The sequence below is a fragment of the Lupinus angustifolius genome, chromosome LG07 (genome assembly GCF_001865875.1).
Source record: "Lupinus angustifolius cultivar Tanjil chromosome LG07, LupAngTanjil_v1.0, whole genome shotgun sequence".
Taxonomy (NCBI): domain Eukaryota; kingdom Viridiplantae; phylum Streptophyta; class Magnoliopsida; order Fabales; family Fabaceae; genus Lupinus; species Lupinus angustifolius.
This window is the reverse complement of record NC_032015.1, coordinates 13,169,291-13,185,785: the sequence shown is the minus strand read 5'-3', so window position 1 is coordinate 13,185,785 and position 16,495 is coordinate 13,169,291. Positions and strand designations below refer to the sequence as shown.

The window sequence follows — 16,495 nt, the reverse complement described above, 5'->3', positions numbered from 1 at the left end:
TTCTAGGTGTTCATAGGCCACTAATACCTAACACTCATTTCTCTAACAAAAATTATATATTTTCTTTGCAAGACATGTGTGTTTCTATAGATGTAATAATATTTGTATGGTGTTTTACCATCAAATTCAATAAAAGATATAAACAATGTTAAAAAAATGTACATAATGTAATGAAGGTTAAAGTAATGTATTTTTTATTTTAATTAAAGATAATATAGTAATCTATAAATAACGAGTACTCACGGATACGGATATCATAATACCTATACTCGTCTATATGTACAATGAGTATTTTTTTAAAACTCGTTTATAAAACCCATGAATACCCATTTGTGGCCCGTGCCCGTATGAGTTTTACTCGCGGGTACCCATGGGTACGAGTTTTTTTGTCATCCCTCTATAGTAAATAGATTAGACTAGTTTTATATCTATATCACAATAATGTTATCGTTTTAATTCTTTTTAAAATGTATTGTGTTATCAATTATTATTACTCTATGCATAAATTTGACATTTAATATTATATTATTTGTAATGATTATTGTTTTATAATATTATATAGTTGATGTATAATTAGAATAAGGGATTGACCTAAAGTAAAAGTAAAAAAAAAATGAGACATTTTAATACTCAGAGGAATACTTCATAAATATATATATTAGATTTTAGTGTCCAAATAAGTAACATAATCCAACTCGGAAAAAATAATATATTGTGCTATACATTTGTATGAAACATATTTTATTTAGAATTTATTGAAAAAATGTTACATAATTAAATTATTTGATATTGCATAGTTAAATTAAAGAACTAAATTTCTCTTTTTCATGTTGCCTAGAAAAATTAATATACTTAAAGTAATTAGCAGGGACATAATTCAAATGAAATGTTGTATGCAGTTTAAAAGACGTAGTATTGGTTGTAAATTATTTTGTTAAAATGATTAATTCTATTTGTAAATAATTTAAAACATAATTACGGAAATATTATATTTGAGTTGTGAACACGAGGGAATTGGGAAAATAAACAATTCAGACATAATCCTTTGTGAGGCAAGCATAATTGACTAAAACCGGAAAGTCTCAGTCATAATCAATTTTATCTATCAGTTACCACAAAGCTAATAGAAAAAAATGAACTTTTCATTCAATTTGAGTCAAAAAACGAGGAACTCCACACCAAACACTCTTCATGTAATCAAAATCATTAATAGTGTAGGTTTAGAAATGAGGAACTCCACACCAAACACTCTTCATGATACCAGTTGCATGAATACTCGCAAATAGTGTAGGTTTAGGAATAAGAAAATACTACTCAAGCATGTCATGACTAAGTTGCCATTCCTGTATACATAGGCATAATTGATAAATCAAGATTCAACATCATTGACACAATTTATCCAACTGTATAGAATATGATTCAAACACGATTGGAGAGTTTAAGCTATCAATAAACAATAAATAACCAAGTAGATAAAAACATGTTTTGAAAACCTACAATCATTAAACTAGTGAAAGAACTAGTTCGCAGTTCAAATATTCAATCGCCATCAAACTAGTGATATATATAGTAAGTAACAATTATTATATTGTAAGAAGAGAATGAAGTGTCTCCTGGTACAAGGAGATAAGTTATATCCTTCTGCCAGTGAAATCATGACATGTGTCATGTTTCATCATTTTCTATAAAAATATTTGTAAAAATAAACAAAATAGCACACATGTCACATTTTTACTGGCTAGAGGAGATAAGTTATCTCCTGATATGAGGAGATACATTATTCTCTTGTAAGAAATAGAATAGTTAATATGTACGATTGAATTTTATTTGAATGGCGAATATTAAAATATAGATACATATGATTATCATGTAACCAATAACTATATTTTAATTATAACTCTTTATGTATGGCCCAAATTTATTATTCCACCGCTTTTATATGAGAGCTGTTTTCACCTTAGTCATTCCCTATATATATATTCTTCTTTATTCTATATAGTTATTAAATAGTATTTTTTTCAAAAATTAAAAAGGTTTTTAGTTTTTATTGTGTGATTTATTGCTTGAAAAACTATTTGATTGTAAATTATATATGAGTGCAATTTAGCATCTGGACCTAAATGGACAAAAGCACAAGATTAGGAATATAGAACCCCTGGGTTGTAAATAATGTTATCCACTTCTTTTTTTGCATGAAATGTTGAATTTTTAAGAATGAAATGACACTAATTATCTAGTTGAACCGGCCAGTTTGATCCTGTTTTAAAAACATTAAAATCATACTCATACTAACTGACTCCTAGTTTTAATTTTAATCAAATTAAAAAGGAGAGAGTGGTAGTATTTTTTTTATAGGTATTTATATATTTAAGAGTAATGATATATGTCACTTATACCATTTTCTCTTTCCTTTAAATACGGGATCATTCACTACTATTAGTGAATAATACAGATGTAGACTTTTACATAGTTTAGACTTTAAAGCAATCCTTTATTTGTTTATTTTTTTGTAGTTTTACACCAATTAAAAGAAAATGATTAATATTGTCTTTTAGTTAATATTTAATATTATTAATGTTATTGAGTTTGTAAACAAAATGTGATTATCCGAAATTAATCGAACTCGTCCATTTTTTCCTTCCAAAATATTAATTAATAATTTTATTTCAATCATTTTAATACAAAGTACATACTTACTGATTTATATTAAAACTTATAACTATTTTTGTTGAAAATATTAACTTAAGAACGTGTAATGATTATTATATATTAAAATAATTTAAACGACCATTTCTCCTTTTCACCAACTCCCGAATTCTGTAGACTCCTGATTTATGAAGAAAATATCCCAACCACCGTGCAAAAGAAGTGGCCCACCACAAAGTCACTACCAAGTACCAACTTCTGCTACCAACCTCATTTTGGCATAGACTATCTAAATTCCACCCAAAAAAATTAATAATCCTATTTATTTTTTTGGTCAACATCCAATAGAAATTATGGCACATTGTTTTTGGTTGAATATTTAGTAACACTTTGGTTAAAACAAAATAAAATAATCAAGGAGACATTGGTTTAGCAGTCTAAGATTTTATTAGATCCTTATATATCGTACTATATTAAATATTATATGCCTAAGAGCACCACTCTTTAGCCGTGACAATCACACACCTCTAAGATTTAGTTCATTAACCTATAGGATGAAAAATGTTGGTTGTATAAAAATTGTCAAAAAAACCTAAAACGTTTGTCTAGTAAATAATTGATCCTTAAACGTAATGTTGAAAATTCAATTACCTGGAAGAAGTTTTATTAACAATAGTTTGTGCCAATTTTGATAATTTCTTAACATTAGTTAATAATTAGTTTTTAGCTGTCAAACAAGAAACACTCTTAATACATATAAAAAATATATAAATATTTATTTGTAAAACGTATATCTATGTACAGAGGCTCCATATAATTGGATTCATGGGAGAAGGTAGTGATAAAGAAAAAGAAATTGTGATGAGAACTTGGTCTCAATAGTTATTTATGTCACCCTGACCCTACTGTAATAATGTTTGAAATGTAAAACAACCTGATTTTCCTTAAAAATCATATTGCAATGAATGCTATTACTTGGAATATTATTTATGGTAAATTAAAATATTGGAAAAGTTTACAAAACCCTCTTAAACTTTATATCTTTTGTAAGTATATGTCATAAACTATTTTTCCTTCCTAATTACTCATTAAACTTTAATTATTGCTGAAATTGGTCCCTAGATACATACAATTTTAAATTCTAATAGTTAACATATTAGATAGTGTAACGATCACTACTGTAAATTTATATGACGTCTCTTCTCAGTGAGTGCAAGGCTTTGCTGTGTGCAATTGTGGAAGTTTTTGGAGGACAGAATCAACAAAAGTGATTCTAAACAACGAGGGAGGAAAATGCTCAAAGAAGTACATAAAATCGGGAGTCATAAGGTGGTCTGATGGTGAAGAGGGCGGTCGTAAGGAATGGAGTGTAGAAGGTTGTGGGTTCGAGTCCCACCATCTCTAAAAATGAGAGTTATAAGGGCGGTTTGATGGTAGGGTGTAGGAGGTTGAGGTGGAGTCTCACCCACAATAAAATAGTAACATATTAACAACCTCACAAAAACTCATTCAATGTCATCTCTTTAGTTATACAAGATGAAAAAACGGAATTACATTTAATTTTTCATAGATAAAATAATAGCATGTCCATGCGTCCAACGCCCTGATGCATATGTCTAGGCCAGATGGCTTTGCGCCTGTGCCTTGACTTGGCCAGTTGGCCTAGGGCTTGGTGCCATGTTTGGTGCTCCCTGACCCATGTAGGGATGGCAACATGCACGAGAAGGTACGAGTAGTAGCTATTCGCTATCTATTTTGAAATATGAGATTGTTATCCATACCTGCACATATTTGTATGGGTACTTGCCTGCAGGTTTTTCACAGGTATTTCTAGGTACTCACGGGTACAATGGGTAACTGAGGTTTCCTATGTTATCAATAAATTTCTAATTTCATACTTCTCATATGTTTCGCATGATATGAAACTTAATTATTTTTGTGTGATATTTGGCAAAAATGTTAAATCAATTGAAGTTTTCTATTTGTGTGACTTGTTATTCACATTTCCTTAACAAAAAATATATATTTTATTTGCAAGACATGTGCGTTTCTACACATTTGTAGAGTATTTGATCACCAAATTCAATAAAAGATGTAAACAAGGTAAAAATTGTAACAAAGTAAAAGGAAAAGGTGTGCAAAGCATAATAAAAGTTAATGTAATGTATTTTTTAATTAAAGATAATATAATAATCACATAAATAAATGGTATCCACGAGCACAAATACTATAATACTCATATTCACTCATAGCACTTCGAGTATTTTTTAAAACTTATTTATAAAACTTGTACATACCTATTTGTGACTCGTACTCACCTTCATATAAATTTTACTTGCGCAAACATTTATTTGCTATCTCTAGGCCCATGACTAGCGAGTTAGGGTCTCTTTGCCAACACCTTGACCAACAACTTGCAAAAACCTCTAATGATGCCATAGTTGGACTTAGACCCTTAATAATTACTTAGAAATTTGTAATTATAAGGACTTAAGTCATTAACCAAAGACTTGTCTTAAGAAAAATGAGTTACCTCTCCTAAGTTTGTATCGGACAAGTCTTATCTAACTCATGTTCACCCTTACTCCCTCCTATGGGAAGTGTAATTAAAACCAAACACACAAAAACTAAAAATCAATTATTATTATTATTAAATTAAAAAAATAAATAAAAATTTGACTATGGAGTTGGTGCTTAACCACCAACCAATATCATCTCAGATCTACCTTTGGCTCCATTCTTTCTTTCTATAAATTAACCAAAATAATCACTTTTTCCACTGCTCATTTCTCTCACTCTCCCTTCCCCTATCTCAAAGGTACATCACCTCTCTCATTCATTTCCTACCTTAATTTATTCCTCTCATTATAAACATATCTTCATTAATTCCATCTTAACTTTTTTAAAGATCTAAACGCAAATAATCACTTTCTCTTTCAGCTTATAATCTAAATTGTTAGATCTAAGCTTATACTAACATACTCCAATTCTTGAATTCAGAAACCGAAAACGAAAATGAAGGTTATAGAGAAGATTCGTGCAGCATCATCAGATCCAGATAGAGTTGTTTTTTCATTCGAATTCTTTCCACCGAAAACTGAAGATGGTGTAGATAACCTGTTTGAAAGAATGGACCGTATGGTTTCGCATAATCCGTCGTTTTGCGACATTACTTGGGGTGCTGGAGGAACAACTGCTGATCTTACATTGGAGATTTCTAACAAGATGCAGAATATGATTTGTGTCGAAACGATGATGCATCTTACTTGTACTAATATGCCTGTTGATAAGATTGATCATGCTCTCGAGACTATTAAGTCTAATGGTATACAGAATGTGCTTGCTCTTCGTGGCGATCCACCTCATGGTCAGGATAAGTTTGTCCAGGCCGAAGGTGGATTCGCCTGCGCACGGGACCTGGTATGGAATTGAGGGGATGTTTTTTTTTACTTTTAATTTCGTTGGAGAATGTTTTGAAATTGTTATGTGGTTTAGGTATTTTGGATCTATGGTTGAAATAATAGAGAAAATGGATAAGTGCTTCGGGTGTCACTCGTGTCTTAAGGGAAATATTACCTCATAGTTATGGTATATTAGGTGGTAAAGTGCTGATAAGAGCATAAGCTTAGTGATGTTGAATTGGAGTAGTGGAAATACGAGATAAGATAAAATTAGGAATGGATGCAATAAAAGGAGATATGAGAAGAAGACTATTAGAATGGTAGTGAGAAGGGAGGTCAGATGGAGGGTAACCAAATAATCGGAGATAGTGGAAAGCAAAGAAAAGCTATAGGGAAACCATTAAAACCGACTTAGAGCTATATGGCCCTTTTGAAGGCATGACTTAATATAGGAGGTGTTGTTTTTTCAGGTGAAACATATCAGAGAGAAATATGGTGACTACTTTGGCATCACAGTTGCTGGTTACCCAGGTCCTTGCTTTTATTGTCATTATTTTCAACTTTGATATCACTTTCTGTCACGTCATGTGTTATTTTGTTCATTTATTGCTCTATCATTTGCACTTATATACTCTATTGTCTTTCTCTTCAGAGGCGCATCCCGATGTTATAGCAAGTGATGGTTTAGCTCCACTGGAAGGTTATCAAAATGACCTTGCTTACCTGAAGAGCAAGGTCTTGTAACTAAATTAGAATGCACCCTTTTTTTGCCTTGAAGCTCTTTATTCATTACCTCATTCCCAGTTTGTGTTTTTTTTTTCAGATTGATGCTGGAGCAGATTTGATCGTCACTCAATTATTTTATGATACAGATATATTCCTCAAATTTGTGAATGACTGTCGCCAAATTGGAATTACTTGTCCTATTGTGCCAGGAATTATGCCCATCAATAATTATAAGGGCTTTATCCGTATGACTGGTTTTTGTAAAACAAAGGTATGCAGAAATTATTGTATATGCTTTTAGGTATTAAATATTCTATATGTTTAATAATGTCAAGGAACAAGAAGAGGCTCAAGTATTCTATATCTTTCACTAGGATGTTTTCTTGAATGTGTTGAATATTGATATTTGATCTCTCTGTTTCAATGTATAAAAAGGGCTTCCCAATGGACGGCTCCCACTTCATAATAGTAAAGATTATTTATTCTAAATAAATGTGCCTTGTTCTATGATCTTTTGCAAGCTGTCATTTCAGGAAGAGGTTTCTGCTTTTGGTTTTCAGTTGACAGACTAATCTACAACCAGATGAACTGCAAAATACTTGGGCAATAACAAATGAAAAAAACAATTGCTATATTTTAAGATATTGTATGTTGTACATGTTAATACTTTTCAAAAAAGAAGACCAATTCCAGCCGATAATTAAAATTAGACATAAGTTTGTGAAAATTAGACATACTTTTCGGTTATATGTTTACTTTTTTGCTATTTGTAGTATTAGTCAAGTGTCATGGTGCACTCTAATAAAACCTTTCTTTTTAATGAAATGTTTATAGGTACCTGCTGATATTATGGCTGCTCTAGAGCCTATTAAGGACAATGAAGAAGCTGTCAAGGCTTATGGAATTCACCAGGGAACTGAAATGTGCAAAAAGATTTTATCTCATGGAATTAAGTACTTGCATCTTTATACACTAAATATGGAGAAATCAGCATTAGGAATACTAACGGTTGTCTCCCCTATTTCATGCAGCTGTGATATATATGTTTGTATTGTTATTTTTGCAAGATCTCACTGACTTGAAAGTTGCTATTACTGTTAATGCTGGCAGAATCTTGGCTTAATTGAAGAGTCCAAAATTTATAGGTCCTTACCTTGGAGACGCCCTACAAATGTTTTCCGCATTAGAGAAGATGTCCGTCCAATCTTTTGGTATATCACCTTTGCAATTGTTATGTGATATTCTGAAGGGTGTGTATGTTTCAAGGATTTCTTACTTTCTTTATCCAATTATCGTAGGGCAAATCGTCCAAAAAGCTACATATCAAGGACAATAGGATGGGATCAATACCCACATGGGCGTTGGGGTGATTCCAATAGTCCATCATATGGAGCATTAACTGATTATCAGGTACATGATCACATACATTGAAGCTTTATGAATTTGACAAAATTTTGTAATTGTGTTGCTGCATAACTGATCACGTGCTCACAATTCATTTCTTTCCCACAGTTCATGCGACCACGTGCAAGAGACAAGAAGCTTGTTGAAGAATGGGCAATTCCCTTGAAAAGCATTGAAGATATTTATGAGGTAGAGTTACTGTGCTGCATTTTGGTTATGTTGTTGTCATGTCATTAATACTTCAATATCAGCTAAATTTGTACTTCTTGTATATCAGAGATTCAAGCTGTACTGCCTCGGAAAGTTGAGAAGCAGTCCATGGTCAGAACTAGATGGTCTTCAGCCAGAGACAAAGGTTATAAACGAGCAGCTGGAGAAGCTTAACACAAAGGGCTTCCTCACCATCAATAGCCAGCCAGCTGTCAATGGGGAAAAATCTGATTCTCCTACTGTAGGTGGGTGTTAAAAATGTAGTTTCATAAATATCCATGCTTGATTTTTCGTGACGAGAATATCAAGTGAATTATGATTGAGGGTACTAAATATACTAAATCCTTCTTTGTTTTGATATATGGCCTAGGCTGGGGTGGACCTGGTGGGTATGTTTATCAGAAGGCATATGTAGAGTTCTTCTGCTCTAAGGAAAAGCTTGATGCACTTGTTATTAAATCCAAGGATCGGTTGTCCCTAACTTATATGGCTGTGAATAAAGAAGGAGCTTGGAAATCTAATGTGAGCCCAACTGAAGTGAATGCTGTAACGTGGGGTGTCTTCCCAGCTAAGGAGATAACCCAACCAACGATTGTAGATCCTGTCAGCTTCAAGGTATGGAAGGATGAGGCATTCGAAATTTGGTCAAGAGGATGGGCAGCCTTGTACCCTGAGGGTGATATATCCCGGAAACTGGTTGAAGAGGTTAGTTTTTCAACATAAATGTAACATGCGCCTAGAAGAAAACCTTGCACAAACTCTTTTTGTAAACAGAAATACTAAGTATCTATGCCAATGCACAATTTTGTACTATTTTATTTTTTTGGCCTTTGATGCTAGTGCTAAAGATAATTCTTTCTAATTGTGTCACAGGTTGGAGCCAGTTACTTCTTGGTCAGCTTGGTAGAGAATGATTATGTGAATGGTGATCTTTTTGGTGTTTTTGCTGATTTCTGATGCAAGTTTCATATGTTGCTTGTCAAGCTTTCCCTTTCCTTTATTCTTCTCAATATGATTAATATTATATAGAAAGTTTTTTTAAGTTGGAGTGGCAAATCAATTGTCTGGTAGACATCGCAGACATCTTAGATTTGTTGTAATTCGTAAGAGTTGAATGAGTAATCTGTCATTTCAAGAAATACCTTGAAGAGAAATTGCTCATTCCTTTGAATTTGATGATTGTATGAGATTTTAATATATGTGGTTTAAAATAAAAGTAGAAGGTTGTATGTGTTTCCCCATTTAATACTGAACTTGATAAAATCAAACCAAACTAAACCAAAAAAATCAAGTTTGGTGCAATGATTTGGTTCAGTTTATTTTTGCGAAAATATTTACATACCGATTGGTTTACGGTTGGAAATAAATCTCATATCATCTGTCTTGTTCTACTATGTATGAGTTTTTTTTTGTATAGTTAAGGGTATCATCTTATCTTATGGGATTATGGGGTGATAAATTAATTTCTTTCGGTGTGTGATTGTACTTCCCTATTAGATATGGTTTAATTGCATGTTTGGCTACTCATCTCTTTGCCAAATTGTTTTGAGATGAAATCTTAACAAAATAGATTCAAAGCCTAACTTCTCTTTAGTTGTTATGAACCAAAATATGATAAATTTGTTATGAGTCATATGTAACCTGTTAGTCGATCTGAGGGTGCATGTTTTGAAGCAAATTTCACATTAGTTACCTTTCTAATTCTATCAAAGTTTTATATTGGGAATTGGGATATATTGTTCAGACAATCCCAATATATTAAGATGAAGTTTTATTCTATTGAAAATTAGATGCATTTGAACTCCTAAACTCTCAATAATGACATACACTACATTCAGACAATCACACACAAGGGTAATATTATGATGACCCATATTCCAACTATAAAGTTCGACGAGAAACCTAACTACCAGATATCCTTACAGTTGCAAATCATGCTACCTCCTCCAACAATATTAGCTCCTAAAATACAATAATCATCTACATTCAACTTGACTTAATCGTTCATTGGTAACGCCCGCCTACATGTGTTATACCATCACCAATATTGCTAAAATTGTCCATACTATACTAGGCTTTAAAGTCATGGTGGACACTATGAGTAACATGATTAATATCTCAAACCACAATATTTAGAAAAGAGTTCTTTCTCCACCTCTAGGACCACCAAACCCCAATCATAAACAATTTTTCGATGGGTAAGTTAGAATTACCTATAAGTCAACTGATAAAAGACTAATTACACTTGAAAAATTATCAACAAAATCCAAAGGTCGCTACTAAAAAATCTATTAGATAATGAACAATTGGTTCTAAGCCATCTCTAGCATGAATCAACAATTAGGTTCTCTTCAACACCATTACACCGATTAGTAGGGAGGGAGAATCTTACTTTCTCTAAAACATTTAATTTCCACACTCTCCTCCAAGTAGTGCAGGATGAACTATCATCACATGCTTTTAACCACTTATAACATGAGTTTGGGTTGTAACCTCCTTACACATGATTCTCCCAACCCAATAATCCTTAGAATAATTATCAGCTAGAGTAACAATAGACCAAATCCTTCATCTGAGATGAAAGTATAATAGATAAAATATTGAAGTCACATGTGCCTTCACTCCAAAAATCCTTCACACTAAGCATAGTATCAAAAAATTTAACAAAACCCACCATGTGACAAAGTTTACCAAGTCCTAACTTCTTGTCATACCGAAAGGATTTTCATGTGAATACAAGTTCACTATGTTTATTAGATTTGTTGTGCTTGTAGTGTAAGTCAGTAATTCAAGAACAACTTCTACCACATTTCCTCTAGTCTTTCTTTAATAGGAGGACATGTTAATATCATCATTGAATTGATAAAGCAATGATTGAGATTGAGTGAGAAAAACAACATCATGATGTCAATGATGATGATGAAGGAAGCAAAGACAATCCCTATTGCAATGTCACCAACTCACTCTTTCCAAAAAAATTCAATAATGTTATTGTATCTCATTATCTTTGGTAATTTCTTCGAATCACCAATTTCCCGAACATATCAAGAATTGCTCTAATCTTAGAATTCCCCCTATTACGAACAAAAACCACTGATTAAATTATAGATAAATTGCATTGTTGACACAATTCCACATGAAATTCGTGATTTCCATTAATATAAATTTGGTGTACTAAGATAAGAAAAATAAATTATATTGACATCCATACATTAAAGTAAAAATATATAAATTATCCATTATAGATCTACATAATCACTCATAATATAATATAATATATATATATATATATATATATATATTATACTAACTACCCATATAGGAGGATAGATAAATGCAAAATGTTGAACGAAAATATAATATAATAGGAGATAAATCCAAATAATATAAGTGTATTGTTAACATGAGACCATTAACATTTGAATTTGTTTGAGAAACCATAACCTAAATTAGAATAAGCAACCTTTTAGGAGTTGATTAGAAATACATAGAAAATGAAAATATTTGTAAGATGTTGTGTTTGATTGATGGCATAAAGTAGTGAGTGAATGAATTCTGACAGCAGCCAGCTACTCGTGATGTTGTCAAACCTCATAACTGAAACCCCCAAACTCCATTCATTGCAGATCTCAAACACAACAACAACAACAACATCTTCAATGGTTCTCTTCCATTCCCTTTCCCTAATCTTATTCTCTTAATTTATTATTATATTATTATCCCTCTTTCTATATCAAAGCTTCTATTCATATTCATTTTCATCTCTCATTTTTCTTATGGTAGGTTTGTGGTTTCTGTCAATTTATTTTAACCTGTTTGTCTGATTAAGAGATAAGAAGTGAGTCCTACTCATTTAGAAACAATCAAAACTTACACTTACCATACTCAAAATCTGTTATAGGGAGAAGGGTATTGGGTAGCTTTTTTGGATTGGTGAAGAAGGTTAACAAAGGGTTTTGAATATTACTAAATATACAATAAATCCATAGGGATTTTAATCCAACATTGATTTCAACCTCTGACCTTAGTGACAATGAGATCCTCTCCCCTCACGCGGGTAAGTTTGTGTATATCTACCTTTCTCAGACCCCACTAGGTGGGAGTTGCGTATACTGGACCGCCATTTTTATTAGTTTTTATATTGAGAGGGGGAGGTTGAGTACATTACTCTTCCCAAAACCTGCAAGGTGGGAGCTTTGTGCATTGGACCACCCTTTTATTGGTTTTTATGTTGTGTTGGATGAGTGGACTTACTAAACAAGATAGGATTTAGAATGTATATATTAGAGAGAAAGTTGAAGTAGCACATATACCATAGAAAAGAGGTAGAATATCACCTTAAGTGGTTTGGACATGTTTGTAGAAGACATATAGCAACCCAAGTGAAGAGAGTAGATTAGATATAGGATAACCCAGTAGTTAGAGGCAGAGGTAAACCAAGAAAAACTATAGGTGAAGCCATGTGCAAATGTTTGAGATTTAAATGTTATTATAGAACATTATTGTGTTGTTTGATCCGTATAGACAACCCCACCTAGTGGGAAAATGCTTGTTGTATTTGTTTTTATGAACCATATAAGTCTTATAGTTAAAGTTTAGGCTGGAAACCTAACCAAAGTGCATTACACATGCCTATAGCATCTATAAATGATTATTAGGTGTCGTGCTTGTACCGAACATGGATGAGTCATTTAAGAGGTAAAGCTTTTATGGTCTTTGTGATTGCAATAGTTTATATTTGTTCATCTTATGGTGTTCATTGCTTTTGTGAGAAAAGTAGATCAATGGGAAGATAATTCAATTAAAAGAGAAAAGAAGACTTTAGGAGAAATCATTAAAAAATGTTGCTTTAAATTGATTTATTAGAAATTTGATATTGATAGAGCACCTTGGCGTTGTTTGATCCATATAATTGACCACACTCATGTTCATGAGCCTGAATATCTTCTAAACCATGTTCTTAATGCAACTTGCCAATCAAATGTCAACTATTTCATTACTATCATCAATGTCCTTCAATGGCATTGGGTTAAAATTATCACAAATATCATGTCTGTTTACTTGATATTTGATTAGAACCAAATCATTCTTTTTTTCATTGTGCAAGCTTGTTTCTCCTTATGGCGTGAACTTGCAATTCACAAAACAACATACTCGTTCAACTATATTAGACCCATGGATGTAAGGAAGGTAGGAATAGGATGGGGAATATCGAGAATGCTCACACTAATGGTCTGCAGTGTAATAGAATGTTGATGTGGCAGTGAGAAAAGGAGGGCAGCTATATAGGGAAAAGAGAACAAATGGTATTTAGAGGGGTGCAGAGAAGAGGGGGGCAGAGAAGAGGGGATATCAGCCCTAGGGGAGGGTTGTTCACAATCTTGGTGACATATCCTCTATCTTTTCATTTCTCATTTTTTCTGTTTACCTATTACTGTTTACAACTTTCTTCACTTCTTTTGGTTTATGTGCTGCCTTGTTCATCATGTTTTGGTTTAGTAGAGGAACTAAATCTATTAATAGGAGCTTAGATCCAATTTTCAGATTTAATATTTCTCAGTACTTTCCAGTTCCTATCAAGCTATTTGTTGTCTCTTACTCTCTTATGTATTGCGGAACAAAAGACTCATTTTAAATATAGTCACATACATTTTTCTTCTAGATGTATCTTATAACAGTTTGTATATTTTTGGTCTTTTTTCTCATCTCAGGTAACATTCTAGCTTTGAGAAGTTTTTGCATTTATACACTGGCAATCCGTAGGACTGACTGATGGCTTTTAATAATGATGAAGAGAAGAGCGATGATTATCTTTTCAAGATTGTTTTAATCGGTGACTCAGCTGTTGGGAAATCAAATTTGCTTGCGAGATATGCCCGAGATGAATTTTACCCTAATTCTAAATCAACTATAGGAGTAGAGTTCCAAACTCAGAAGATGGACATTGATGGAAAGGAAGTTAAAGCACAGATTTGGGACACTGCTGGGCAGGAGAGGTTCAGAGCTGTTACATCTGCATATTATCGGGGTGCCGTTGGAGCACTTTTGGTTTATGATGTTAGCAGGCGCCAAACATTTGATAGCATTCATAGGTGGCTTAACGAACTTCAGAGTAAGAAATACTATTATGACCGATGTTTGAACATTACTTAACCTGAAGCTTTTCTCATGTCATTTCTGTGGTTACTGGTTTTAGAAATTCTTGCTTGTTGATCAATTTGTTTTTGGTACAAAATAGGAAAACTTATTGGGTATATGTGATTTGGGTAAACTTGCAAACAGAAACTTAGTGCCATTTGATACATCATGTTACCCTATAGAGCATTATGTTTTCGTTTGATCCAATTAGCCGATCGTACCTAGTGGGATAAAGGCTTGGTGGTTATTGTTGGAATGAAATCTAAATTGCATATGGCACTGTTGGGTACTTAGTTACTTAACTGATAATCAATAATAGATCTTAAGATCTATACACATTCATCATCATAGGAGATGTATCACGTGAGAGTGAGAGTAGTAAATATATACTATTAGATTTAATCATGAACGGTTAAGATTAAAACAAGAAGTCACGTGCCTATCAAAAAAATGTCATGTGAACGAGGAGGGTTGGTTTGTATGGTTAAGATTTATGGTTAAGATTTACTCATCTCACTTTCATAACAAAAGCCCTCTCACTAGGTACATCCCCATCATCATTCACAATAATCTGGGTCTAACATTAATTGCTGAATGAGGGTGAGCCTCAGTGCAACGGATAAGGTTGTTTGCCTTGTGATTTAGAGGTTATGAGTTCAAATCTTGAAATCCACCTCTTCACTTGTGAGAGTAAGGTTGTGTACATCTATCCTCCTCAGACTCCATTAGGTGGGAGCCTTGTTTACCGGTCGGCCTTTTTTTTTATATTAATTGCTGAATAGGTGACTCTGGTTTTCAGTCATGAACCTTTTGATGAGGCAATCATATCATATTTTTCTTGCTTAAAAGAATACACACATTGGTTTGAAATGTGATGAAATGAGTATTGAGTTGGTTGTTGTATTATTTAACAGCTCACTCTGATATGAACGTGGTGACAATACTTGTTGGTAACAAGTCAGATCTTAAGGATGCCAGGGAAGTATCTACTGCCGAAGGCAAGGCCTTAGCCGAGGAAAACGGTTTGTTCTTCATGGAGACATCGGCCCTCGATTCATCGAATGTAGTTGCTGCTTTTCAGACAGTCGTAAAGGAGATCTACAACATCTTAAGTAGGAAGGTTTTGATATCTCAAGAGTTTAACAAACATGATGTTCCCTTGGTTGGAAATGGTAAAACAGTTGTTCTACAAGGTGAAGAGGACCAAGATTCCCTTCAAGGCCAAAAAAAAGGTTGTTGTTCCTCTTAACAAAAAGGGTTGTTTTGATCCCAAAAATGTTTTCATTAGAGTAAATATTCAATTTATTCCCTTATGTTTTTTGACCTTACCAGTCTAGACTCTCAAAAATTGTAAAACCCAAAATGGCCCCCAGAAAAATCAAATGTGAGTTAGATTAATCATTTTTAGCATGTTTTATAACACCTGATAGAGACTAATGACCCTAAATACACACATTTGAAATTTTTGGGACTATTTTGGAGATAACAAACTGGTAAAGTCGAAAAACAAAAGGAACTGAAATGATATTTACTCTTTTTATTGCAACTTTTCAGCCATGACCCAAAATGTCACTAAGTACTCAAGGTTTATCATTCCTTATAATTTCAATAGCTCAGTTTGAAGCCATAATTTCCAGGGGAAAAAGAAAGAAGAAATTAAAGAAGAGAGACATGCACTCTCTTCTTCTCCTACTCCTTGTATCTAACCTCATGTAATTTAATTTTAGAAACTGATAATCGTTTTAGTGGCTAATTTAAAATTTTCTTCTCTAATCTCGCTTGTATTGCACTGGCTTCATCATTTTCTATTTATTTTCATGTGCTTTAGTTATGCTGGTTTTGATTATCTTGGGCAGATTAGTATTATTTAATATATAACGGTCAACATTACTATGTAAAATGAGTGTGGAACTGTGGAACGTTGTAGTGTTTATGTGATTTTGTGTGTGGTGAAAAGGATCACTGTGTAT

The 16,495-nt window shown here is 32.9% G+C and overlaps 2 protein-coding genes across 2 annotated transcripts; both read left to right on the top strand.

Moving 5' to 3' along the window:
- On the top strand, positions 5,345 to 9,630 carry LOC109352402 (probable methylenetetrahydrofolate reductase). The gene is made up of 12 exons (XM_019594381.1): positions 5,345 to 5,464; positions 5,647 to 6,066; positions 6,518 to 6,578; positions 6,700 to 6,782; positions 6,871 to 7,044; positions 7,608 to 7,781; positions 7,884 to 7,984; positions 8,072 to 8,183; positions 8,286 to 8,366; positions 8,455 to 8,632; positions 8,758 to 9,092; positions 9,261 to 9,630. The coding sequence occupies exons 2-12, from the start codon at positions 5,662 to 5,664 to the stop codon at positions 9,342 to 9,344; spliced, it is 1,788 nt and encodes a 595-aa protein (XP_019449926.1). The 5' UTR covers positions 5,345 to 5,464; positions 5,647 to 5,661; the 3' UTR covers positions 9,345 to 9,630.
- LOC109352400 (ras-related protein RABA5a-like) lies at positions 14,130 to 15,874 on the top strand. The gene is made up of 2 exons (XM_019594378.1): positions 14,130 to 14,499; positions 15,440 to 15,874. Exons 1-2 carry the CDS (start codon positions 14,160 to 14,162, stop codon positions 15,772 to 15,774), a joined length of 675 nt encoding a protein of 224 aa, XP_019449923.1. The 5' UTR covers positions 14,130 to 14,159; the 3' UTR covers positions 15,775 to 15,874.

What these genes read in the sequence shown, in the direction of transcription:
- LOC109352402 (XM_019594381.1), top strand. Translation starts at nt 5,662, where the DNA reads ATGAAGGTTATAGAGAAGATTCGTGCAGCATCATCAGATCCAGATAGA. An exon ending in TCGCCTGCGCACGGGACCTG is followed by an intron (nt 6,067 to 6,517) that starts GTATGGAATTGA and finishes TTGTTTTTTCAG; the next exon opens with GTGAAACATATCAGAGAGAA. An exon ending in CCCGGAAACTGGTTGAAGAG is followed by an intron (nt 9,093 to 9,260) that starts GTTAGTTTTTCA and finishes ATTGTGTCACAG; the next exon opens with GTTGGAGCCAGTTACTTCTT.
- LOC109352400 (XM_019594378.1), top strand. Translation starts at nt 14,160, where the DNA reads ATGGCTTTTAATAATGATGAAGAGAAGAGCGATGATTATCTTTTCAAG. An exon ending in GTGGCTTAACGAACTTCAGA is followed by an intron (nt 14,500 to 15,439) that starts GTAAGAAATACT and finishes ATTATTTAACAG; the next exon opens with CTCACTCTGATATGAACGTG.